The sequence below is a fragment of the Rhipicephalus sanguineus genome, chromosome 5 (assembly GCF_013339695.2).
Source record: "Rhipicephalus sanguineus isolate Rsan-2018 chromosome 5, BIME_Rsan_1.4, whole genome shotgun sequence".
NCBI classification, from domain to species: Eukaryota; Metazoa; Arthropoda; class Arachnida; order Ixodida; family Ixodidae; genus Rhipicephalus; species Rhipicephalus sanguineus.
Genome location: NC_051180.1, coordinates 147,610,309 through 147,637,494, shown reverse-complemented (window position 1 = coordinate 147,637,494; position 27,186 = coordinate 147,610,309). Strand labels below are relative to the sequence as shown.

General features: G+C 44.0%; 1 protein-coding gene across 1 annotated transcript; it reads left to right on the top strand.

Moving 5' to 3' along the window:
• The first annotated feature begins 490 nt into the window (after nt 1-490).
• Nucleotides 491-26,884, top strand: LOC119395013 (angiotensin-converting enzyme). Its single transcript, XM_049416059.1, has 13 exons — nt 491-571; nt 3,471-3,629; nt 3,744-3,831; nt 6,039-6,182; nt 7,313-7,501; nt 13,710-13,801; nt 18,227-18,399; nt 19,481-19,605; nt 21,201-21,305; nt 21,945-22,086; nt 22,983-23,081; nt 25,204-25,335; nt 26,704-26,884. The coding sequence occupies exons 1-13, from the start codon at nt 491-493 to the stop codon at nt 26,882-26,884; spliced, it is 1,710 nt and encodes a 569-aa protein (XP_049272016.1).
• Nucleotides 26,885-27,186: the final 302 nt, after the last annotated feature.

Genomic DNA, 27,186 nt, shown 5'->3' with positions numbered 1-27,186 from the left:
AACCCGCAAAGCGAAACTGTAACTTCCGCTCTGCCACGAGTGCCTTCTACCATATGGTGTGGAAATAAGGGCGCTACCCATCGATAACCACCTATCACGATGCCGTAATATCGAGCAGTAGGATGTCGAGCAGTGGGAGTCCCAGATGATAAGCTCAAACCACGAAGAGCAGCAACGTCTGGTGAACAGGACCAAGATGTCGGCATAGGCCCATGGTACCCTGAACTGGGGATTGCGCTCACCTTGGGCTACTATGACGTCGACTCTGTTTCTTAAATAAAGCTTACTTCTCCGACTCCTCTTAGTTTCAATTCAACAATTTCAATTTATCAGACAATGTTTCTGCGAAACGAATGAAGTCACACGGGTTCGAAAGGCTCACTGCAGCATGCACGAGCTATATCTTACGAAGAGGAAGAAGATTAACGTGTAGCCTTCTGTGTGTCAGCAGTTTAAGAGCGGAACATCAACTTGTGGATTTTCAAACGCCATGGTGGATTACGAGGTCAAAACGGCATATTCGGTTCTGCTACTTCCTGCATTTCTCTGCGCCGTGCGAGCGGGCAACTACGTAAGTGAACAATTTTTAAGAAGCGGTACTGCAGCAACACGATGCTTATTTCCTAAAGATGGCCCACGCTTCGCGAAAGACACGAATCAATTAAAGAAAGGAGCTTTTTGTTATGTGATCCCATGAACGCAGGCCTCTAACTGCTTTTCTAGTTTAGTTAGACGGCTTACAATTCTTGCTCTACCGTTGAGTGGCATGAAATACAGATACAGGCAATTTTATGCTCGTCTCAATATCTTAACGCGTTTGACATCTTGAACCTTATTAAAAGTGTCGCATCTATCCATACAGTAAAGAAAAATTCATATGTTCATGGCCTCTTTCATTTCTATAATGTAACTTTGTTGCACATATGTCAAATTGAGCATATTTGGAGCGTAATCCGATGGAGTCTCAAAATCCGATCAAACAAAGCTAAATATACGAGACCATCGGCGGTCTTGTCGCTGCAATTAGAAAAAAAAATGAGGCATTTACGCATCAGTGGTGCGAAGGCTGAGGAAACAGCGGAGATGTTGGCCTTGCTCTCCTCCTTCCCCTCCTCCTCTTCCTCACATATTCCTCCTCACAGTGACTTCCTTTTCCCACTCATTGCTATACTATACTACGCTCCTGTCTTGGCTTTGCGTGCCTTGGCATGGCTAGAATGGGCTCCCCCTCGCTCAACGTGGCTCCTCCTCGCTCAACGAGTTAATGCGGTACGACAACGGAGTTTTCGCCAAGCTTACTGAGCTCCGCTGTTTTAAACGAGAGTTTATGCCGCAATGCTTCCACATGGACAATGCTACTTTGCATATTACATGACCTCGCGATGAATTTTCCGCAAGACCGCTTACCTGGCATCTGTGGAGAACGAGACCGGCTTGATCGCGGACGAAGCGAGTGCTCGGAATTTCTCCTCACGTCTGGACGCCGTGTTCAGGAGCGCGTACAACGCGCGGGAGAACGCCGGCTGGGACTTCGAAACCAACGTGACCTGATTACAATCGGAGAGAATGCGGTAAGGAAATGCACCTGCTATTGCTTCGTTCCCAGCGTTGTTGCCACGTTGCCCGTTGAGCTTATTCATGATGCTCAAAGCTGCATAACATTGGTGGTGTTATATGACCGGGTGAATGATAGCCTTCGAGCTTGTTTTCCACTGTACAACTTATTTCACTGTATTTCACTGTACAGCGTTATTTTACTCTTCTACCCAAGCTATATTACAGTATGTTAACGTGAGAGAGAGAAAGATAACGTTATTGAGGTCTCGAAGAAACGGATACTGAGGGCCTTACGGGCTCCCTTAGCAACTAATACATGTACACTTGCGAGGTAGCCACTACGCTATAAATCATCATAATTTTTGTGAAGCAGGAAATCCTCCAATATGCCATTATTCTTCATTCTGCAGAGAAGCCTGGCACTTGCGACATAGCTGCAAGGCATTATGTGCACTTTGTTGGTGCTCTGGCTGATGAAGATGAAGAATTATGGTTGATCCTTTTGTAATTGGCTTTGTGGGACCCGTCGTTACACAATTCGCATTGTGTTATGCCTGGTTGTTATTTTACTATTCTACCACACTATATTACACATGTTAACGTGGTTCCTTCCCGACATGAAGCCTCTGCAGGAGATTTTTTTAGGTAGAATACTGGGCTGCCATGTAGAGGGCCCAGGTTCGAATCCCGTTCCGTCCTGAATATTTTTTTCTCATTTTTGTTCTTAGTTCGAGCGATAATGGTTACGGACAATGGCGGCGGACAACTACGGCGCCATAAACGGCTGCTGTTGTGATGTTATGACCGCTAGCTTTCGCTGTAAAATCGTCGCGCGGGCTCCCGGTCTGACGTAACAGGGATGACGGATTTCCTGCGCGTCCGGTGCGTTCAGTTTTGGTTTCGTCTCGATCGGGGCCTTAAATTTCGCTGATTATTATCTCAAATCACGTGCGTTTATTGCGATTTAAAAAAAAAATGGGCATGCCATAAATTGTCACGTCCTACAACTCTTCCATATAAACAACGGCCTTAATACTAATAATTAGAAAGTTAATTAACGAGTTTTTGTTAGCTACTCATTTGAATGTAACTTTGCCTGTGGCAAAGTTTCTCCGCCTCGGCGTAGAGTTCGTTTGCGAAGACGACAGCGGCCTCACTGTCATAGCATTCTTATCAAAAAAAAATCTGTATTGTCTAAAAAAAGAACACCCTGCATGAGTGGTGGTTTGAAAATAGCTTAATCATAGACAACACCAATAATAATAATATAATATTAATAATTGGTACGAACAAGAATAACATGGTTAAAAGGCAAACAAATAATAAGGAAGGTAAGGCATGCACAATTGATAATACTATTATAAGCATAATGGTGCAGATAATATAGACATAAAAACTATGTTAGATAACAAGTACAACATCAAGTGCGAATACAATGACGAGAATCGAGCCATTAGGCACAATAAGAACCATACGCAAGAATGGGAAAGAAGCAAAAAGTATGGTGTGCTAACAACTGAGCTCATTTGAAAGTACAAGCATTTTTTTGTAACAGTTCTAGAACGTCATCTATTCGGTTCCCCTATAAGTCTGTCGAGAGCATTCATTATCGTATGCATCGAGAAAAGAAAGAATGATGTGTTGTTGCACGAATACTTTTGAAGTGCTAGATCATAGCGTGGAACAGTGTTTGCCATTTTTTTGTCTCGAGTTTGAACATAGCGCGTGTGGTTTATCTGAACGCAGTTGTGCAGTTACATATGCCTGATTTTAGCACATATATATATATATATATATATATATATATATATATATATATATATATATATATATATATATATATATATATATATATATATATATATAGTTATATATATATATATACTCTGTTTGCGTGCTCGTGGTACTTGCAGGACAAGGTCAGGAGCCGAGTCGCCATGCTTCAGCGCCAGTTTGGATTAACCGCGAAGCAATTCGACTGGAAGAACTTCGGCAACTTGACGTTGAAGCTAATATTCAAGTTCGCCTCCTCGATCGGCATGAGCGTCCTCCCCAATGACAAGCTCGAAAAAGTTAGTGCACATATTTCATGCCTTATTGCAGTGCGTCAATTTTCGCTTCGTGAGCAGATCTTTTCTGTATTATTTTCTGTATTTTCCTATATTCTTTTCTGTTTTCTATTTCAGGCTATCAGCCTTCGATCGAAAGCGTACGCTTTCTACGCGACGAAGGAAGTCAGCGTTTGCGGAAAGACCAAGCTGCCACTTTCACCAGGCATGGGACTCGTTTTCTAGCCTCTATTTTATAAGTACTTTCGTAAGCTATGCCCAACAAGGGCAACGATTCTGAACTCGAGCCACCAGCTTCTGTGGTGACTACGTTTCGGAGCAGGCGCTGCCAACACACCTATTCCAGGGACCTTTCCGAGAGCTCTTAGCTAGTATATTTCTAATATTGCGAAAAGGAGCTCCGCAGTTGCCGTTCTTTGGCTGCCATGGAAACGACAACCAATGCACAAACTTTTTCTGACCTTCGTGCTTGCTTGCTGCTTCGGAATATTTTGTGGCTTTTCTTTGCAGCTTTTATGTCGAAGCAATCTCGTTTTTGTATATGCACAGCTACAATCGGTATGCGCGAACGTGCATGAACTCTGCTGTTTCATTTATGCAATTATACTTTTGAAATGGTCAGCTTGTAAATTAAAAAAGGCCGTGTAAAGCCAAAAGGACGAATTTTAGGCGAATCTACGCACTACACATAATTCCCCAGCTGGCTGACCCGCACTGCTTGCAGCTCCCGTAGACGCTGTAGCACAAGAGTTCTCTCTAATAATTTTTGTAGGGTGCCAAGCGGTAGCGCCTAATTAACGGCTAAGCAAAACTAACCTCATTACTAAATTGTACACAAGACAAGTAGGTTCACCTTGTCACACAGTAATATAAAACAAAGCGACAATACATACACCTGCCCATTACTCGTCACAGCTACGCAGGTTTAAGCCAAGCACTTGGTTTTGCACTCGCAATGGCTTTCACGTTATGCTGTAGTGATCCACCGTAACCGAGCAAGCGATGTCTGAAGCTGATGCCAGTGCTTCAATAAATCGACGAAGCTAGGGGTGTAGCCAGAATTGATTTTTTAGGGGAGGGGGGCCTTCAGCCACTCTTTATGTTCGTGCGTGCATTGTATGTGCGAGTGTATGTATACACATGCAAAATAAAAACCTACGGAGTGGGAGGGGTTGATACCCCCACCCCCGAACGTATCCCGGACGATGCCTAGCCCTTGTCGAAACACTGGCAACAGCCTCATAGACACTGCTTGTGTAACCTCTCTCAGTTGCTTTGTATTGTTTACATTTATCAGATTATCAGTATGAAGTCCCATGACACAACGACACCTGCATATCACTGGATTATATCACTTTTGTACAAAATTTCTATTCAGGTTATTTATAGCGAAGCGTATGCAGTACAAAAATTTGGGGCAGCTCCGCGCTACAGTAGTGCGAAGACTAAGGAAGGGGTGGAGCTGGTGGCGTTGCCCTCCTCGTTTCCCTCCTCTTCACCCTCACTTCCCTTTCACACCCCTTGCTATACTATACTATACAAGAGAGCTCCACTAACGTGATACCTGGGGAGGTGCGAAGCACCGGTGTCTGCCATATGGACAAGTCAATAGCAATGAGAGGATGCTACCGACAGCGTCGTAGACAGCGTCCAGCGCCGATCGCAGACAGCGTCCATCTCTGAAACAGAGCTTTTCCTGAGCCAACGCGCAGTCGTATCTGCCACTCGGAGAAGCGCACGCGGGGCGTTGTCTCTCGCGGGCGAGCGCCCGTTCTCGCGAGCTTTTCCTGAGCGAACGCGCCGTCTTATTTGCCGCTTGCTTTACCGTTACGGGTGACGACAGGAGACACCGTGACGGGCTACGACGACAGGAGACGCCGACAGCCCGAGCGCATAAGGTGCTTCGTCCCAAAAAGTGAGCAAAACGGCACCAAATAAACGCATGCAGCCCTGTGCGTTGCAGGCGCAGGTATTGCAATCATGCGCTAACGCGACTGCTCTCCGTTATCCAAGGGGCGAAACTATTCAGGCACCGGTTTCTTTTGACCTGTCTGAGCATCTCGTGCTGATATGTTTATTATCCATAGCACCAGAGCACAGCCACAGCAAGTGGTCAATGTCAAGACACGTGCGAAAGATAGCTTGTTTAGAAACAGGCCTAAAAAAATTCCTACGCTCTTCAGATAGACTGTTCAGCGTGTACGCCTTGCAGTCGTGGTGTGACTATGTATGTATGTATGTATGTATGTATGTATGTATGTATGTATGTATGTATGTATGTATGTATGTATGTATGTATGTATGTATGTATGTATGTATGTATGTATGTATGTATGTATGTATGTATGTATGTATGTATGTATGTATGCACATGTCTTACTCATTTCACTTCGTTCTAATTTCCACCGCCAGATCTCACGAGGATGATGGCCGAAATGGGCGACTCCGACAGGCTCCTCGACGTGTGGCAGGCGTGGCACAATGCCGCCGGTACAGCTGTCAAGCCACAGTTTATCGAATACGTTAAGCTTGCCATCGAGTCTGCGCATCTTGACGGTATATGCTTCTATTTCTTTAAACCTTTCTGTTTTGTTTCCCATCATAAAATGCCACTTGAGTTTTTTCGCTCAGAGAAAGCAGGTTATAAGCAGGTTATAGATAGGTATCATAGTGACGATTAAGAAAAATACGCTTTTCAGGCACTACTACACACAGCTATGAGTAAAAAAATAAATGATCGTGCGTAACTTTACAACGGTACTGCTTTGATTTATACGTTGCTCAATCGATCGACAAGACACACAGCCTCATTGACTTACAGAATTATGAACGGCCTGCTGAGCGAATTCCCTGAAAGCCGTCACGAACCTTATGTCGTATGTGTTTCTGACAGCCGTATAGGCAGAAATGTGTGACGATATTAAGTTTGTTGTTTGAAACAACGAAACACAACCACATTCTTCGCAATGCACAGGGATCAACTGAGGCCAGTTTTCTTGACCAAATAGTTAGGTTGATTTATATATTATTGTTATTATTATAGTTGCTGATGTTCTTGTTATTCATATTGCTATTAGCCTACTACTATATTTCTCTTATCTGTAGACAAGAACACATTTTGTAACTTCTTTATTTTTATTTTCTACTTTACAGTGTTTCTGATTTATAATTTATTATTATTATTATTTCTTATTCTTGCGTACCAGAACACAGAATTGTTTCTGGGTACGTTAAGCAAAGCATCGAGTATTATTATAGGTAGTTCGTCTCTCAGGCCTTCCGTTCATAACGCCGCGCCCGTTATCCTTACTGTTTTATTCATCGGTTGACGAGATTCGTAACTAGCGCGGGCATCCAGCGGATTTCGACACTCTTTTGCGGTTTGACAAAACATGAAACTTACTCGAGGTGTCTAGTTTTATGGACCGTAGCTATTTGTTCTTTGTTAATCGACATTGCTATTTCTCTTTTTAACTGTCAATGGCTTGAACAACCAGTATGATGAAATTTGTCAAATGACAGCTGCATTCGCCAAAACACACCTTCTTTGCCACGCCTTAAATCTAGAAAGTTATCAATATGGTTGTCTTATATACCATTCCAAATCGGATAACATTGCTGTCATGTAGGGCTGTATAAAGTCGATCAACACATGCGCTCCAGTAGGATGCTGCTTTGAATCGCAGGCTACAAAAACCTCAAGGAGGCATGGCTGGACGAGTACGACGCGGCCAACATGACCGATGTCGTCGACAAGCTATGGGAGGAACTGGAGCCCCTTTACAAGAAGCTGCACTGCTACGTGCGCATGAACCTCAAGCAGACCTACCATGGCTGCATGCCTCCCGACGGCACCATTCCAGCACACATTTTGGGCACGTCTTTTCTTATATTAGGTTTTTGTACCTATGACGAATTGGCATTTACGTATGCCTGGTCGTAGTAACTGGCAGTTTATTATTTAGGAGAAGTGTAAACGAAGTAGGGCGAAGGGAAGGAAGTTATAATAATTGTTGGGGTTTAACCTTCCAAAACCGCTATATGATTATGTGGGACGCCGTATTGGAAGGCTCCAGAAATTTCGACCATCTGGTTTTCTTTAACGTGCACCGAAGTCTAAGCGCACGGGCCTCGAGCATTTTCGACTCCACCGAAAACGCGGCCGCCTCGACCGGGATTCGATCCGCAACCTTCCGGCCAGCAGTCGAGCACCGTAACCACTAGGCCTGCGTGGAAGGTGAAGGGAAGGAAGATGCCGTTGACAGCAGTTCGGCTGCCTAGTTCAGTCTGCCTGCTGACACATCAGCGGAAATCCAAAAGAAAAGGAGAGAGTATAGAGACGGAGAAATTCTTTGTTTCTTTTTTTTTTTGGAATGCTGTACCTCTTTAGAATTTTAGCAGGCTGGAAATACAGGCCATCCCATTACGTGTAAAAATTATAGGAGACAGGGTGGCGAAAAAAAAAGTTTCAACGCCCTTTCTTGCAACAATTAAAGGGCGCCACATACGCTATGATCACGCATGCGTTGCTTAGTTTGGTTATCTCCACTGCGCCAGTGATTCATTTGCATATTTTTCAATGAAGTGGTTAAGCAGTGCTGCTGAGCAGTCCGTCTTGTAACAAATACAATGGTGCTATTCGGCACGAACGTTACCGTTTACAAGTGGTCACCGGGTCATCTCTACAACGTTTAATTAAGCAACAAAGAAAAAAAAATTACAGCATATCCACGGGTAAATGATGAAGAGCTTTGGCGAAGCTCCTGAAGCAATCATGTGTACACCGTGAAATGTTCAGTGGTTTCGCCCAGCAGTAATCAAGGCGATACGCCGCTTTGATTATTTTAGGGGCGAAGCTCCTTAAGGCGGCACCCGTTCGTCCCTCGTAGTCGTCGTGATCGTAGTAGTGAGTAACAAGTCTTACGCTTTGACCTCCAAGGTGGTGCCGGTGGGAGATTTCTCCTGTGCGTTGTTGAACAATAAAAAATTCGCAGCGTGCGCGTTAACTAAAAGCCGAATTCTTCTGTCTCTCATTCCCCATTAGCAGCCATTGGCATGTTCCAGTAGGAAACGTTAGTAGAAGTAGAAGTGTAAGTGTTAGCTAAAAGCCGACTTCTTCTGTCTCTCATTGCCATTAGCAGCCATTGTTTACCTCCAAGGTAGTGCCTGGTGAGATTTCTCCTGTGCGTGATTAAACAATAAAAATTTTGTTCAAAACGCCGTTGATTGATGAAATAAACCAACGAAAGACGCCAGATGTTTTGTAAAAGCAGAACGAAAGAACGCCAGATGTTTTTCTTAAAGTGTAGTAGTAGTAGTTGTATTTAGCCACCTCGCCCGATCGTCAACGGGCGAGGTGGACCGGCAACGGCGCGAGGACCCTGCCGTACGAGAGTTAAATCACACTAAAAGACATACTTTGCGGGCGATACACTCTAGTGAGCTTTCAACTTTTCGTCTTAATGTACATGATAAAGAAATTATTTCTACGAAAAACGCAAGGCACACCTTGAGCAATATGTTTGGTTTTGGGACGCTAAATGGAACCATGAGGCGATGCGAAGCCGGAGCACTTGCACGATCGCGTTCCGTTGGCTTTCGTTGGGCATGCTACCGACCTCGCGTCGTGGAACGCGCGTCCTGTCTTCCCTCTAGCCTTGCCTTTAATTCGCACAGGGCGAGCGGGGAATGCGGTCGCTCGGGAGCGGACATCTTCCTTGCATTTCACCGATCACAAGTGATAATGAAGGGACCACGTAAACCAACAGTACAATGAAAGTTTGATGTTTAATATACACACGATGTTTCACACTCTTTATATTATGTACTGGGCGCATTTCACGGAAGAGTTTCACGGTTTACAGATGATTCCCTCCGTAGCTTCGCCCCACTCATCATCATTCACCCCGTGGATATGCTGTGAATTTTTTTTTCCTGAAGCAATCATGTGTACACCGTGAAATGTTCAGTGGTTTCGCCCAGCAGTAATCAAAGCGATACGCCGCTTTATTTTTTCCTTTTTCCGTTTTCCCTTCTTTTTTTATTTCTCTATTTTTTAATTTTTTAAATTATTTATTTTCTGTTTTTATTTTTCTATTTCTGTTTTTTATTTTTTATTTTTATATTTTGTATTTTTTATTTATTTTTGTATTTTATTTTTATTTATTTTGTCTATCTCTATGGGACAGCGCCATCTAGTATATCATCACCCAACTGCAGTTTGCATGCATCTTTATGGGACAGCGCCATCTTTTTACTGTTCGGGAGATACTGCCGCGGTTACGCTTGACATGGGACAAGGTTAGACTAAGAGGAGCTACGCCCCTAAAATTACACCATCTCCCGCTAAAGGGGACCATGAGGCGATGCGAAGCCGGAGCACTTGCGCTATCGCGTTCCGTTGGCGTTCGTTGAGCATGCTACCGACCTCGGGCATGCTACCGACCTCGCGTCGTGTAACGCGAAGAGGAACGCTACGCTCGTCGTGTCTTCCCTCTAGCCGGGCCGTTAATTCTCAAAGGGCGAGGGGGGGACGCGGTCGATAGGCGCGCGAGAGGGGGGCAGCGTAGGAGCGGAGAGAGAGGGGGAGGGGACGCGCATGCGTTGCGCAGGAGAGAATTTTCGCATGTCGAGCCAACACCCTCTAGAAAAATATATTTTTCTAGAGGGTCGAGCACGCGTTTCAGAGGAGGAGTGGAGAGGGAGAGAGGGGAAGTGGAGAGGGAGAGGGGTAAGGCGAGAGAGAAGAAGAGAGGGGGAGCGGAGAGGGGGAGTGGAGTGGAGAGGATTGGCGCATGCGCTGCAAGGGTGGTTACGCCGCACACCACCACCACCACCATCGGTTTGAACTCCGCCATAAGATGCTTCGCATCTAAAAGTGATATGTGGTGTACCATGACGCCGAAAGTAATGAAGCAAAGGAAGGGGACGTCACGAGAATCAGGTTAGTAAAGTGTACTAATGTTACAGTACGGAATAATATCATTTTAGTGGAATCGAGTCACGGTGAGATTGTCAAACTTCTATGCTGCTTTTCCTAAATAAATAAATAAATAAATAAATAAATAAATAAATAAATAAATAAATAGAGTCATCACATACAGGCGACTCACAGTGAATTAATCATGTTTATTCGGCGAATAACTTGTTCAGCATTCATCCCTGTGTGTTCACGCAAAATATCTCATCACATATTTACAACAATAAAAACCGATTTCACTCGAATTGTTCTGATGAGAAAGTTTCATCCCAATAGTGAGGCTGGACATGTCGTTATCAAAAGTGGCTGGCCAATCGCGATGTGCATTTGCAGACGAATAAATCTAGAAATTCACCCTCTGGTTATTCTCTGCAATAATCGCAGTTCTGCGTCGGAATTATTCGGAATTATACAGAACATTGGCCTGCTTGTAACATTTACCTTGATTTGTTAAAACGTTGACGTTTGCGTTCATATGCTTGTCGGCGAAATCAGCTATGCACCAAAGGACTCGGCTAGCCAAGTTTCACAAATCTAATTGCGTACGAATATTCTAGCTTGAACGTTCCAGATCCGAACAAATTCCGGACATCAAACAAAAGCTTTGCTCGAAATGAAGAAAAAGAAATCTTGAAGACGCTTGTGCTTCGCCTTCAAGAGTAGAACGCGATAGCGTAATCGGGCCCCGTGCGCATCGCCTTATCAATTGTTAGCCTGACTTCGGTTCTCTGTGCATGCCTCAACCATGCCGCGAGGAAACAAATGACTGTGCGCGTAACATTGCCCGTATCAAACCATCCTAGAATACCTACTGCAAGTACAGTTGCGCAGTGCCCCCTACGCCATAGTTCTTCCTTTTGCGAATCAGCGAAGGGCCCACTACGCGTCCGTAAGGCAACGCGCGAACCTACGCAGCTGCTGACGTTGTTGATGCGTTTGCTGATGAGTATGATTAAATATGTCTGAGCCATAGAGTTTCTTACAATAACACCTAGAGGGAAATCTGGCGCTAGTGTCTACGCGGGCTCCTTGAGCGGCGCTTCAACCACCATGGAAATGATGGGAAGTACAGGCTTCGGATTTGCTTCGGATGGATTAGGTTCTTTAGATTCGCGACGCTCGTTTGCCGGTTGTAAAACAAAGCGATATGAAGTTATTTCCAATTCGAACTTGCTTCATTCTTTTGTACGCAAAACTTGTTGCAAAAAGTTTGCGTGACCGTGAGATGGAACTGAAAACCTGGACAAATTCAACCACCAGGGTCTGCATTGCTCTGCAATTGTGTTTCAGATTTGGCATCATAATATAATGAATTAGTTTCTTTACAACACTTAAAACAAGCGCGCTTGTCTTTGCCTCGAAAGTACGTATTTTCTATTTATGGAAATAACAGTAGCATATTGAGTGAGAAACACTTAACGTATCATCTGCTGCGATGCCAGGTGCGTCTGCCCAAGTGGTCTGTCCCCAACGCATCTCTCGTTCTGTTGTGAAGTGAAGTCAAAGGAGGGCGGTGGAGCGTCTTCTTAGCTTCACCGTCATTTTGCAGTCAATTTGAAAGAGTTTTGACAAGTAGCGCTTATCACAAAACGTGAACTCTATGCAATTTCCCGCACTGGGATGGGACGCTACATCTATGCGCAGCGGTGAGTGCACGACACTTTGCTAAAACTGTCATATACAACCTGTAAAACTGCAACATCGCAGCAAACCAAGAGATCTAGCGGTCTTCAGCCTCTTTGGACAACAAAGGCACTGCTTGAGTGCTTTGCAACGCACCCCATTACCCAGGCCTCGCAAAGAACGAAACTGAAACTGTAGAAAAAGATCTGTAGACAGTTCGCTAGTTAACGCAATCCAATCCGAAGCCTGTACTTCCCATCATTCCCATGGTGGTTGAACGATCGCAGCGCCAGTTTCCTCTCTGGGTTATTGTATGAAACTCTATAATCTGAGCGTTTTGTAATGGGTGGGCCTTTAAAGCACCAACTCGTTGAGCGATTGACATGTTTTGACGCTTCGCGCGATTCTACGTTTCTGGCATACAATGTTACGTGCGTTAAGGAGACTCCTCCCACTACATGACATTCATAGAGTGTTTTTTTTTTTTTTTGATGCAGTTTGAAGCAATGGCGTGGCTCAGGTAGGACACCGGCTTGCCACGCAGAAGGCCTGGGTTCGATTCTCACTGGAACCGAAGTTTTTTTTATTTATTTTATTTCCATCTTTCTTGATTTTTCGCTCGCGGACAACGCTGACTTTTCGCTCACAACCAACGACACCGACACAGGAATTCCTGGGAAACGTGCTCTTTAAAGCTATCGCGTTAACATAAAAAGGGCAAGTGCTCTGCGTGGCAAAAAAAAAAAGGTATGGAGGCAACCCTAATCATCGACCTAGGTGTCTGGCAGCGGCACTCGCACCTTTTACAAGACATCTGAATATTCGGAAAACCGGAACTGCTCGACCAGAAGTGTTCGGAATAAATACAAGAGCGTCGCTCGCTGCTCGTGCCACTAAAAAAATTACATTATTTTATTGTTTTAATTCTTGCAAGTAATGCCATTCACAAAGTGACATGCTGCCAAAGGAGGAATTTCTAAAAGGCGACCGTATCTTGTGCACCACAGCTATAACAGTAAGGAAGCAACGACAAAGCAAGAGACACTGAGTCCTGTTTTCGTTAAGGGAAAAGCTAAAGACCTGTGTACCGTGCGATGTCAGTGCACGTTAGGGAACACCAGATAGCCCAAATTTACGGAACCCTCCGCTACGGCGTGCCTCATAATCATACCGTGGTTACGGCACGTATAACCTCTGATAATTTGTCACGCTACAAGCTGGAAGGAGACCGAATGCCACAGCGTTCTACATAAAAACCACGGTGCCTTCGAATAACTTACACCCTATAAAAGCTAAAGACTAGAAAACACAGGACAGAGCAACGCAATACACGCGGGTTTCAAAGAATACCAGCAAATTCACGTCGCAACGTCGTACAGTGCTGAAGTCACGAGTGTACCAACATGCTCTGACCGTTTGATGTTACGACAGCGTGAGCGGTTTCCCCTGTTTGAACGTGTATATTTTCTTTTCTTTCGCAGGCGACATGTGGGCCCAGGAGTGGCATACACTGTACTCTCACCTCTTGAAGTACGGAAATATGACTGACGTGACGGCAGGGATGAAAGAACAGGTGAGGCACGTACTCGTCTATATGAACGGCGCTGGCACTCTGACACTTGTACAGAACGATCCAAGAGTGTTCACTTCACGCCATACACTTAACTTCTTTACGGCTAACTGCACAGCACACATGCTTAGTTAAATGGATGAAATATTTATTTATTCGGACGTGTAAAGATACACAAACATGAAGGAGCCCATGCCCTATCGGGAAAATGGGAGCAAGCGAAGCTTTACGTGCCTGACGTTTTCTTTCTTTCTACCGCGTTGCTCGATGCTTCCTCTATGCCGAGAATGAGACCTTCATCCATGCGACTAGCAGCTCAACATGCGTTCACATCCAGGCAACGACAAAATACGGCAACGTGAACTGACAAGAGACGTCGATAAACGGTCAGATTACCATGTCAGAAACTGCTGATAACCGACAAACCAACGACCGAGAGAGCACCAATCATTGGGAAACGGCGTATATTAATACGCATATCACCGGCGCACTTTTGAGGTCCGCACTTCTGTACGCACGCCGGCGCCGGTTCTTATAGAACACAGCCACCGAAATCTTAGTTATAAATGCTTCGCGTAAAATGTGTCATACTAGCGAGATTATGCAAAATGAAACGGCCAATGCGTGTTTCCGGACGATGCCTACAATACTATAAATAAAACTGAACAGTGGGATCGGCCAGACAATCGTTAAACCGTTCGATATGAATGAGGCCATGAATCGTGCCAGAACAAATGAATGCTACTGCCATATATGATACTGAGCTAACTTTGTGCCATAGTTATAAGTGCTATCTAAAATACTCGGACAAATGAGAGAAACATTTGAAGCAATACAGATTACAAGGACGTGTAGAGAAAACTATGAAGACGCCTCTTTTAACCTGGATCAAAAGGCAACCTTGCTTAATAAAAGAAAAAAAAACGGATCGGCTCAACTGTGCAGCATACCCTACGCAAAGATGTGTAAAGGCGAACCTCGTTATAGCGAAATAGCATCGTGACCGTAAATTGGTATATCCGATATTCGTTGTAACAGCAGAGTTAAAATCGGCTCTAACAAATCGGTAATCTGGCTCGCGCAAAAATTCAAGATGCAGAAACGCATTATTCTGGCTTTCAAACCAATTATAGACAAGGTAGTCCTTACCAGTCTGCTTGCGGCATTTCAATGTAAATATACAGGTACTGTCGCAACGGAAAAATATTAGCACAAGTGAGTGGTGGCCGGAGCGGCAAAAGCGCGACACGCGGAGCTGTTGTTCCCGAGCACACTGATAGCGAGAGTGCTAAGCACGTTCCATTTTCCAAAGCAGGGATGGCCGGCAGAAAGCAGCCCATCTTGCTGTTGGCCCATCCGAAAGCCCACATGTGAAATGAACGCTTGCGCATTCCTTATTGGCATACGTGGCTATGCACATGATTTCTGTTTCTCTCTTTCTTTCTTTCTTTCTTTTTTTCCTCTGGAGTTGCGAGCAACCGTGTCTTTATCGTAGTTGCCCCGAGAAAGCTGCTTGTTGGATTGTTTTCCGCCGGCCACCCCTGCTTTGGAAAATGTAATGTGCTTGACACTCTCGCTACCGGCGTGCTCGGGAACAACAGCGCCGCGTGTCGCAACGTTGCTGCTCCGGTCACCAGTGACCTGTGCTAATCTTTTTCCGTTGCGACTGTACATGGGGATCTGAAGTTCCAACGAAACAAAGTTCGCTCAACAAAACAAGCGAGCGTTGACATTTATTTGAAGAAGGTTGTGACGTTCGTCTGGTGACTTCAAGGCGGTGCTCAGAATGGTTTCCACAGTGTCCATGTACGGGAGGATCTTTCTATTTCAGCAGTTTTGCTCGTCGAGAATTTGTCCAAATAGGTTATCAGACTCCTGGCCATGTCGGCGGCGTCCGCTTTCCTTATCACGCCACCCTTCGTAGTCACGTAGGCTTTTAAAGCTTTCCCGTTCTGTTCATGAGATGAGGCAACCAGTCAAGTGCGTTTCTTACCGCTGTATGACCGAATTTCCGTAACTTTTTCGAATGATTAAAAAAAAATGGTTCCTAATTGCCTTTCCAAGATTTTTTTTTATGCTACCTTTCGATTCTCGTGCCTCGCGCGAACCATATATTTATTCGTTACAGCCGCTATCGCGACAACTCTGGCGTTTTAAGTTTCGGTATAAAGAGAACAAATACCATTGAAATGAAGCGTGACCAACCAAAATTCGTATATTTAATTCTCTATAACCGATCATTCGCCATATTAATGTTCGTTATAACGAGATTCATCTGTACTGAATATATATAAAATGCATTTGATGGTCAAGTTATTATTTGTTGCTGTTATCAGAACTTGGTCAAACTGACACTAGCGAGGTCGTGCGTAGGCCATGATGTATGTCATAACTGAGGTAGATACTGCTGAATGAAGGAAAATTGTTTCATATGGTGACAGAAAAAAATCTGCCAACTCGAACTTGAAGCGTTCAGGACAACGTACCAAAAAAGAATACGTTTTTATGCCTACTTAAGCTTTTCATTCGTACCTTCAACAATGTTTGTGTGGTTGTTCATATTTGCCCTTGACTTACTTGATGTTGCAATCCATTTGAAATGTCGCGCTTTGAACTATTTGTTTAAACAAGAGCTGCCTCTGTAGCCTATACAACTTTAAAGTATAAGCACAGTGCAGAACAAAAAGATGAAAGACCGCATACTAGGGCGTGTCTAGCGAGTCTCTCAACTTTATGAAGAAAGAAGTGATGATAAAATGAAGGTGATAATAAAAGAGCAATCGCTTTTCAAAGTTATTCCCTGCGCTGTGTTTACTATATCTGTTAAGAAATCCTACAACGGACAACGCGCAACGGACTTTCAAAGAATAATCTCAGATAACAAAAAATATTGAGATTCGTCTATAATTCTTCGTCATTCTTTTACTTCACCCTTACAGGCAGGGTATATACGCAGGAAGACTTCAGATTGCATTGGAAATATTTCTATGGCCAACATTCTATTAATTATATGGATTAAAGGAAGGACAATTAGACGAGCTACATATAATATGGGAACTGCATTAATATCGTGTGCACCAGCTGCAATGTCGCTAAGAATGTTTTAATCGACTTTCGGCTTCGGTTTGCGAGATAATGCGAAAGAAACAGGGAACTGCACCAATAACAGTTTTATTGCCTGTGCTTCTTCACTATCGTGCTACTACTGTCCACGAGCTGTGGCCGTGTACTACACTAGCAACGTCGTGAATAAACTTGTAGAACGGTCATTTACGATAAACGGTTGATCAGAAATAAAAACGGCCGCCAATAAGGTTTAGATGTCCAGCCGCATGGTGTCCTGGTATTTGCCCTTTCGAAAAATTCTACCGTATGAGCTATTACGAATACACCCCGTATTACTATATAGGAAGGCCTAGTTAAGGGGAGCTCAAGCACCTTAAAAATGACTTCGAATTGTGTAATCACAGTTTAACCGCTGAATTCGAACATCGATGCGAGAATTCTCAAAAATTAAGGCAAATAGCATTTCTTTTTTGGCGAGAAACAGCGGCTGCGGCAGAAGGACGTCTTAAGTCTCTGAGCGAATGCTGTGACGTCATTTTCGGAACGGCGTGTCGTTTGCAACAGCAGCACTGTTTACGCGTGGGCCCCGCAATTACCTCCGGCAACGGCGCGCAGCCAGAGCTAATCACGGAGGCCACGGTTGAAGATACGAGGGACGCTTGTTTACATTGCGCTCGGCTGTTTGTCAATTGGAATATTGAAAATTTCAAATATTAAATTACGATATGAAAGGTGTTGTAATACAGCTGCATAATTTTAATCGTCTCTACACTTACTTGAGCATAAGCAGCGCTCTCGCAGTTAATTTGGATCAGTGAGTGGCGCGAACCTTCCGTCGTAGTACAGCGCGGCTCCATCAGCGGAACCGAAGGTGACGTAATTCCGGTTGGTTCGTTTCTATGCCCACACTTCCGGCTCACAAGCGTGGGCGGAGCTAGACAAACTTTTATGTAGTGTATTCTGCAGGTATTGTTACAACAATAGCGGAAAAAATTATATTGTCGACAACGATGTCGGCCCTTCTCAACCACGAAGTTTCGCGGTGACGTCATTTTCGATTTCTAAAACCAGTTCAGCTTCCCTTTCAATATCAAATCGCCATCTTTGTACGTGTTCCCCTCTTTCACGTTTTACAGCTTGAGCCGGAATCTCTGTCCCACCGGCGACATTTGAGGACCTTGATCGAAATGAAGCGGCGGTACTTTCTGCTGGGATACTATAGAGTGAACAGTGTTAGCACAGCAGGTTTCCGCTTAGAAGACAGCGCAGGTTCAAAATTGAGGCGAACAGCCTCGAAGGTCTACATTTCAACGGTGCCGATTCATTTCGCCCCTCGTTTTATCTTTTTCTTCTTTTTTTCAGAACTGGACGGCAGAAAAAATATATCGGACGGCTGAGGAATTTTTCACGAGCTTGGGACTGGGACCGCTCACGGCCACCACTTTCTGGAATAAATCTATAATTACGAAACCCGAAGACAGGGCATTTGAGTGCGACGCCTCGGCGTGGGATTTCGCTATCGGAAATGATTACAGGTAAAATGGTATACCGAACAGGCTGAAAGAAAGGAATTTTATTTTGTTCGCAGATGTTCCAGCTGACATAAATACCAGGAAGCTCATAAATATGTGCTCATATTTTTTACGACGCAAACGGTACAACCCTCTAAGGTTCGAAAAGCTCAGGCACATAAATTTAGGATATTAGCGTTCCGCATCTGATCAAGAAGAACATGTTTTCGGGCGGGTTGGTGTTTATTTTAAGCAGTGGTTCTCAGCCACGGATATTTTAGGGCCCCTTGTAAGCCATTGAAACTGACGGGGGACCCCTGGCAGTGAGAGAAAGGAGAGGGGGGGCATAAATTAACATAACATGCAGCGCGAAATAGGTGCCTTTAATTTCTACCTCGCAAAGAATGGTCCAACAAAAGCACCGCGTCATCTCAACAGCTTGTAAATAAGCTGTGCGGCCTGCAGCCACATTCCACCTGCTTCTAGCCATGTTTGCTTTTCAAATATGCTAGCCTGGAGAAAGCATGCTAGCATGAATATGTCGTGGGAAACTGCAACAAAAACTTTAGAGCCATCTCATAAAGAAGGAGAAACATAGGTAAGCTCCGCCGCAATGCAAATATCTTATGCAGCGAAGCATACCAAAACTCAAAAGGGGCCGCTGTCGCGGGACATAATGTGCCTTCAAGGAACGCGTTTCTTTTTTTTTTCGACCATGGATTTCGTGGGCCCACAAAAATAGCTTCGCGGACCCCCGTTTGAGAACCACTGATTTAAAGAAATGGTTTAATCTAACAAGGAACACCACATAGAAGACAGCCCCGACGTGTTCCCGTCTTTTGTGTGGAGTACCTTTTGTACGCTAAATTATGCAACTTAGCCACCTACTGATCTTCACAACAATATATGATCGGTAGCATTTAAAAATTTACTTCACTACACATTTTTAAAGTAGAATTCAAGTGCGGGGTCAAACTAGACTCAAGCCATAATATTTTAATTGATGCGTATAATATACAGAGCGAAATGATAACGAAGAGGAAAGTGCAGACTTGTTCGGTTTGTAATGGAAGACTTGCAGCCCGATACCGTTTCGCAAATGCAGAATCAAGGCGTGTACAAGCAGTGCAGCGGCTGACTTACAAACTGCTCATCGCGAGGTAGGCCATGTCATAAACTACATGTTGTACCGACCGCAACACGTACTTCTACGGCGAAGTGCTAACCCAGGTAAGTTTGTTCGATTATCGCGAAGAAGGGAGTAATAATGAATCATCGTGAGTAAAACAGAAATCACAGTTCTGCCGCAAGGGCGAATCAGTGAATTCGATAGCAACAAAGGGAGGTGTTATAAGAGGTAAGGCTAGCAGCTAACTTTTTTTGGATTCGATCTCACGTAACTCTACAAAACGCTGATTTAAGCAAATACGGCCGCTCCAGGGAGCAAATGGGGTTTCCGTGCTGTCTGTCGTATCAACGTGAAGTAAGCGGTGAGAGCACAGCACGTATATGAGCCGTCTACTGATGTCTGTCGAGATAGCGCGCGCGCCAGCTATCGCGACCGCGCACTTATAATCAAAGTTCGCAGTTGCTGCTGCGAAATCCGTGACTAAAAGAGAAGTCACGGGTTTCATTAGTGACCACTGAAGAGGGATTCTGTTGGTGTCTGTGTAACTCGCCTTGGACTTTGTGCCGGCGAGAGAGCTCAACAAATATTTCTGACTGTGCACATTTTATATCATACTTCCGTTTTCTGTAGATCTCAACAGCCGCACATAGAAGCTTCTGGTTGAAGCCTAAAGAAATCCAGAGAAATGGAATTATTTCAATAAAGCTTTTCTGGAGCGTCCCCTATTATAGTTCAAATCTTCAGCGAGAAAGGCTATATAACGTCAACCGGTAATCATATTTCTTTTAGACAATGCATATTTTTGCTAAGGTGCAGGCTATTCGAGCCAGTCAGCATTTGAAACTGTGAACTTGCGCTCAACAGCCCAAACTTTCGAGTACGTGACGGCGTCGCGATATACCTGCTGCGTGGATGCTTCTGTGCGAAGCGAACTGGACAGTGGTCTGGCACAAGGAAAAAAAGGAAAGAAAAAGGTGGCAAATTACTCATAATTTGTCATTTAGAGCAATGCGGTCATGCGTTTCACACAAGCGCCGAAGATGCAGTTTACTGGATGCCTTCGACTCCCAGAGGCAACATAGCGAATTTCTACAACTGCATCATACCTCGGTACACTGAAGCGTGTGCCTGAGAAAACGCGCGGTATACAAGCATCGCAATCAACGTACGAAAAGAGTCGCGGTGTTACACAACGCTGCTAGAAGATTATAGGTGGTTTCCGCAAAAAGGAAAAAAAAAATATAACTATTAGGTAAATCTGCGATTGAACGAAATGGTTCTCGCGTGTCACTGCAGATATACCTCATAGCACATTGTCGCTTCAAAAAGGAGTAGAGTATTCACAGATCGAAAAGCTACAATTTGAGGCTAAGTAATGCATGCATACTTACGTTTGGCACCGTAATCGTTTTGTGTCACATCGGCGTAACTGCGACTCGAACATTTCATCAGAGCCAACATTACCATTAACGGCCAGATTCTTAGCGACATGACGCGGCTATCTCGAACAATTTCGCATACCAATCGTTATACTGAAACATTCCATGTCACGTTTCAATCCGTGATAACTGTACGTTCCGCGCAGATGTCACTGGATTCTTTCGGGGCTACAAGATGCGTAGCAGATTATTACAACTCTGTGCGCATTTGTAACTCGTACTTTTGTTAAATTTCTAATTTTCTACGACCTTTGTAGCTTTCCGAGAGGCCGTTGGCGACCTGATTACCCTTTCAGTGATGACCAAGAGCCGGCTCAAGGCGCTCGGTCTTCTGGCAGCTGGAGATTATCACGGCAAGTCCAGTTCGCGTTATATCTTTCAACTCTTATATCTCCTCACCCAGTTTCTTACTAAGAGCTTTGACTCCCGTATAAACGCCACGCAAACCTATCCTAATCTGACGCAATCATGACCGCCTTCTTGCTCGTGTTGTGGCGCTATGAAGAAATTGACGCTTTGACACGATAGCTATAGATGGGCTAGTTGGTATCGCATTCTCATATAAAACTGAGCGCAAATAGACGATGCAGGGCAAAGGAGGGAGCGCTTGTGGTGTGTTTCGCTTCTTCGTCTAGCGTCGTCTATTTGTGCTGAAAGTTATGTGAGGATGACGCTTTGACGCTCATTTCGTTATTTCCTCCCATTTCTCTCTTTCTCTCTTTGTGTCTCATATTTCTATTCCCCTTTCCCAATCCCTCAGCGTATATGTTAGCCAACCAGACGCTTTCCCGCTTAACTTCACTACTAATTGCTTATCTGTTTCCTTCCATCTTTCCTCCCTATACGAGAACAAAGCTTTTACGCTATTCACTGTTGTCACGGGAAGGCGCTAACTGTGCCCTAGATGCGAACTTTCGAGGCCTAACTTATTCAGACGCGATTTCTAGTTTGTGACACTTGAGCGTTTATTGGCCGTTCTAATAAGCTTTTCGTCTTATCAGATCCGGCCGAGTTACTGCTGCTCACTGCCCTCGAGAAGCTCCCAATGCTGGCGTACGCTTACTTCCTGGACAAGTGGCGGTGGTCGATATTCACGGGAGAGACCCCCTTCGACAGGATGAATGAGAAGTTCTGGGAATACAGGCCAGTCAGAATGAACGAATGCACATTGAAAGTCGCCTATTGATTTAACATTCTACGAATGTTCTTTTTTTTTTGTTATTGCTTTTTGACTCGCTAGCACTTTTGACGCACGAGAGTATTTAACCAGGCAGAAGTTCAGGAGAAGGTCGAGGCTTAAAGATATGAATGTTATTGGACAGGGAGTATCACTGGAGACAACATTTCGACGAGTGACATTGTCAATGCAGCAAACGCCTTGTTACTGCCTTGAAGAAAGCAAGACCACTTGTCGAAACATCGGCTTCAGCGACACTACCCTGTTCAAAAAGATTCAAAATGGTTTAATCAAATATATGTAGGGAATAAAACTGACATAAAAAGCCAGATGAAATAAGAAATGAACACAAGACGATGTTGTCGATTTTATAACAACCTAAACAATTTTAACGATAAGTAATCTATATGGGAAGTAAACTGGGGTTTCATAAGCAATTTTCGGGTCAGGAAATCTTTGCTAAAATTCGAGAAAAAAAGACCTTGCGATGATGCAAACGTAGAACATACAGACTACCATATAATTCAATATCCAAGACGAAATGAACGCAGAATAATAATTTGGAAACAAACCAAAAGCAATAACGTCTTCAGACAGCCAGCACTGGCTAATTCTGGTTTTTGTTGGATGCTGGAGACTACTCTTGCCTTCTCTTGGCTAACTAATTCTAATGTTTACTAATGGCTAACTTGGCTAACTAACTTCTCTTGGTTCACCATTGTTGGATACCAGCTGTTATAACAGTTTAATAATGAACGTGTGCTACCACGCCTCCAACTCATTCCACTGAAAGCTTCGCAGCAATTTTTGTTTTCTTCTGTTAGATTTTTCTCAGCTTACCCAAGCATTGTCCGTGTTGCAGACTGAAGTATCAGGGTGTCTCTCCGCCTATACAGCGTTCCGAACAGCACTTCGACGGAGGCGCTAATATTCGCGTCGCCACGCATGTACCTTACTTGAGGTAAGCGAAAGAACGAGCAAAAAAAATCGAGCGGCCTTTTCTTTGTTTTTGGCTACCTACTGCTTGGCCTTTTTTCCGATTGGGTGGGGGGGAGGGGGGGGGGGGGAAGAGTGTTAATCATCTTTTTTTATGTCCAGGCGTGCGTTGGTACGTGTGCGTTTATAGACACACATTCAAAACCGAAAAATTTCGGGGAGCCCCCTCCCCCCCCCCCCCTTTTCTAGCTATGCCAGTCACGAGGGTCCTTCAGTACTTTGTAGAAAAGTATTGAGAAACCCTGGTAATACTTTCTGAAGCTAACAGATAATGAAGACAGGAAAAGCAAGGGGCGTTATTTCTTGTTCTTAATTATTAAGGTTCTTAAAGTCGTAACGTCGTTCTCAATTCTTCGTTCTCAAAATCGTCCAGTGTAAAATCACTGTACAATTTCAGGGCGAAAGCGTATACGGCCTATGAACCGCGCAAATATGAAGTGAACGCACGGCTCGCGCGGCTCGAGCCATGATAGTTTTTTGGTTTGTGGTATTCGTTGTGTCGTTCCATGACCACGCCAGATTTTTCGTCTTAAGAGCCCTATAAAGCTTTCGCCTTAATAATTATGTGATAATTGGGACAATGAAGTGTAACAGTTATCGCAGGCTTGGCATTGCGGGCGTAATTCAAAGGTTGAGGGTTCGGTCCCCACCGGCGTTGAGCTGATTTCCTTCGTCCACTTTTGTCCACTTTACCTTAGTCATAATTACTATACGCCTCAATTAACAACTAAAAATAAGGCCCTATATGCTTCCCTTGGCCTCATTATCTGTTTCCTTCATTTGATTAGTGGATGTAAGACATTTTGATAATGTTGGCATGGACGGTTGCTAGTTAAGAGTTTCAACACCGGCTACTTGTCGCTAGCGTATGCAAATAAATCGATGAATACCTATTTGATTACGCGATAACTGAGTCGGAAAGTTGCTTTCCCAAAGTACTCAACCAGCTCGCGTCTGTCGCCTTCATGTTCAATATATCAGTTTCCAATCTGCGATAAGCAACCTACCCACATAAACTTGAAACTAGACTGAGCGAACAAATCTACCGCCAAAGATTATTAAAACCATGTGTTTTCTTCTGAACTTCGTAATGAAGACTTGTCAGAAAAAAGTGCCCTATGTAGAAGAACGGTGCATGAACGGCATTTTTAACATCTCGTCGAGTGCGTCGTCGCAGAAACACAGCCTCGGCGTAACTGGGCAATTTTTTTACCTAAACGAAATCATTCGAACTCTACATGCCTCAACCACGTCAGGATGATGAAGAACGGTGTAGTGTCGGATTAACTTGGAACGTGTGGAGTTGTTTAACGTGTACATCATTTTATAAAAAGGCGTAGCTGTGATATCTAGTGTAGTCGCACGTGGTTGGCAACGTGTTTTGCTCTTGTTAAAAGTTGCATCTTGTAGTACCTTCCAAGAGTACAACAATGTTTATTACCGGTGTCTCTTTTACGTCGACACGTTTGCCGTTGTCATAAGTAAGATGCTTGTACCTAATGCTTTCTCAATGATGATTTTTTAAAAGAGGAAACTTAGTTTCCATTCGAGAAATGAAATGACAACAAGCGCCGCTTGTACACTCTTACGTAGGCGCTTGTAATAATAATAATAATAATAATAATAATAATATAATAATAATAATAATAATAATAATAATAATAATAATAATAATAATAATAATAATAATAATAATAATAATAATAATAATAATAATAATATCTGAGGTTTATTAACGTCCCAAAACGACGATATGAATATGAGAGACGCCGTAGGGGATGGCTCCGGAAATTTCGACCACCTTGGGTTCTTTAACGTGCACCTACATCTAAGTACACGGGCTTCAAACATTTTCACTTCCATCGAAAATGCAGTCGCCGCTGCGCTTGTAAGAAGGTGTTCGTGCCCTGTGTTTAGAGGCATCGCTACTCGCCCTTAGAACACCACAATGAATGAATGAATGAATGAATGAATGAATGAATGAATGAATGAATGAATGAATGAATGAATGAATGAATGAATGAATGAGTACTGGCACGGTGTACAATTTTTTATCTCCAGTTTATCTCTCTTTTCCATATTTCCAGGTACTTTCTCTCCTTCGTCATTCAATATCAATTCCACGAGCACCTTTGTAGATCCATCAATCAGCTGGATAAGGATCATCCTTTTCACGAGTGCGACATTCATGGCAAGCTGGCTGCAGGCAAGATACTGAAGTAAGCAACGCGCACGAATGTTTCGTTAAAAGCAGCGACAATATCTGCGCGCTGGGATGATGCTAGGTGTATTCAAATACGGACAGCCAGATGGAGGTCCTGGCAACACCTTTAATTCGGCGTAATCTTTCTATGACATCGCGAACTTCATCCACACATCGGAACCAAACATATTTTGTTAAGTTCGCGCATTTAAAATCATAACCGAGACAAGCCTAGAAATGCGGCTTACGCAGCAGTCCTCTTTGAGAGATCCTAAAAAAAAACAGCTTTTCTATTCTTTCGTGGTTTTGACGTTCTTTAAATACCTTTGTTCATGAAAAAAAAAATGCTCTGAACTACCTGTCCAATCTCACGACCGGGACAAAAGGTGACAAACTTGGCTTATGAAGGGGTCTAGAACGTGGTCATTTTTTGGCAACATTCATGGCACTGGCACCCGGAGACATTATGTTTCTCAAGGAGCACACCGGAATTCACACCCAGTCAGCCGGAACTTGAACATTGTCTAGAATGCCATGAAACCCCAATAAAAAAAAATAAAGCTAATGTAAAGAGGTAATGGTTCATGTTAAGAGTTGTGTAGGATACACATGATGTCGTAGAATAAATTTAGCTAAAACGAATGCATGAGCGAGTTGGTTCATACAATTATGGAATGTTTTAACAGCTCAATAAGACAGAACACCCAGGGAGACACACAGACACGGCGCTGCGTCTGTGCGTCTCCCTGGGTGTCCTGTCCTTTTGCGAAGAATACGTTTAGTAAAGGTAGGAGCAAATTAACTAATCGTCAGAATAATTACTGAAAATTCATTGAATTGAAACCACGCCTTCACGCCCTGCAGAGCGACACCTTACCTGCTAAGCTGTCACGGCGCGTTAAGGTTCAGTGTTCATGTTCCCACAATATCTCATCGAAATTGAGCGATACATGAACACTGCGCGTGACAAGTGGGGCGAAAGTCTCCCATTTAGGTCTAGCTTTCTGCCAATTGATGTTTGAAATCTTGCTTTCATTTACAGAACACGTTAGTTCGATAAGACACATCTTAAGTTCTTAAGGCTAACACTTTCATCTTTCTGTGTAGCGTAAGACGCCGCCGTCTTGTTCACGCTACCATCGTCACCATCGTTGTGATTCATCGTCATCGCGACATTATCGAGCCCGCTAGCCATGCCGTCTACAAAACAGTGTCGACATTTGGTGCCGCTATCACTGAACACCGTTATCGACGTCGGTAGTGCACATCAAAGATACTGCTAGGGCGTCCACTTGATTACTGCGGTCGGCACAAGCTTTATTCGCTTGCTTTGGCAATCATTCATCAATTATTTCTATAATCGTTTCTTCTTTTTTGCTCCCAGAGAGGGCTTGTCGCTGGGTCGTTCCAAGCCATGGCCCGACGTCCTGGAAATTATGGCCGGTACCCGTGACATGTCAGCCTCGTCTCTGAAGAAGTACTTCGCGCCGCTCGAGAAGTGGCTCGACGAGCGCATCAAGGGTGAAAAGATCGGTTGGGGCGTCGTCGACGGTGAGTTTGCATGAATGAATTACGAGACGCAGTGTGAAAGGCACGCGTTAAATTACCTTGACGGTCTCAGTCAATTGCATTGTTCCTGCACCCCCCGCACCCAGCAAGTTTTGTGCACCTGACTTGGTCTTGTCATGTGATGTATCACGCATCGTGCGGTGTCATGATGACGTCAAACATTGGGAGATATGTGACGTCACATCATTGCGTCATTAGCGGCTTAGGCCACGCGTGTGTTTTGTACCACTTCATTCTCCTGCCATGATTCGCTCAAGGGGCAACGACACACTTTAGGATTTCGCCCTGAAATTCATCG

Excerpts from the sequence above, each read along its gene's own strand:
- LOC119395013 (XM_049416059.1), top strand. The coding sequence starts at position 491 with ATGGTGGATTACGAGGTCAAAACGGCATATTCGGTTCTGCTACTTCCT. Across the intron at positions 572-3,470 it reads CCGTGCGAGCGGGCAACTAC|GACAAGGTCAGGAGCCGAGT; the intron begins GTAAGTGAACAA and ends TGGTACTTGCAG. Across the intron at positions 25,336-26,703 it reads GCTGCAGGCAAGATACTGAA|AGAGGGCTTGTCGCTGGGTC; the intron begins GTAAGCAACGCG and ends TTTTGCTCCCAG.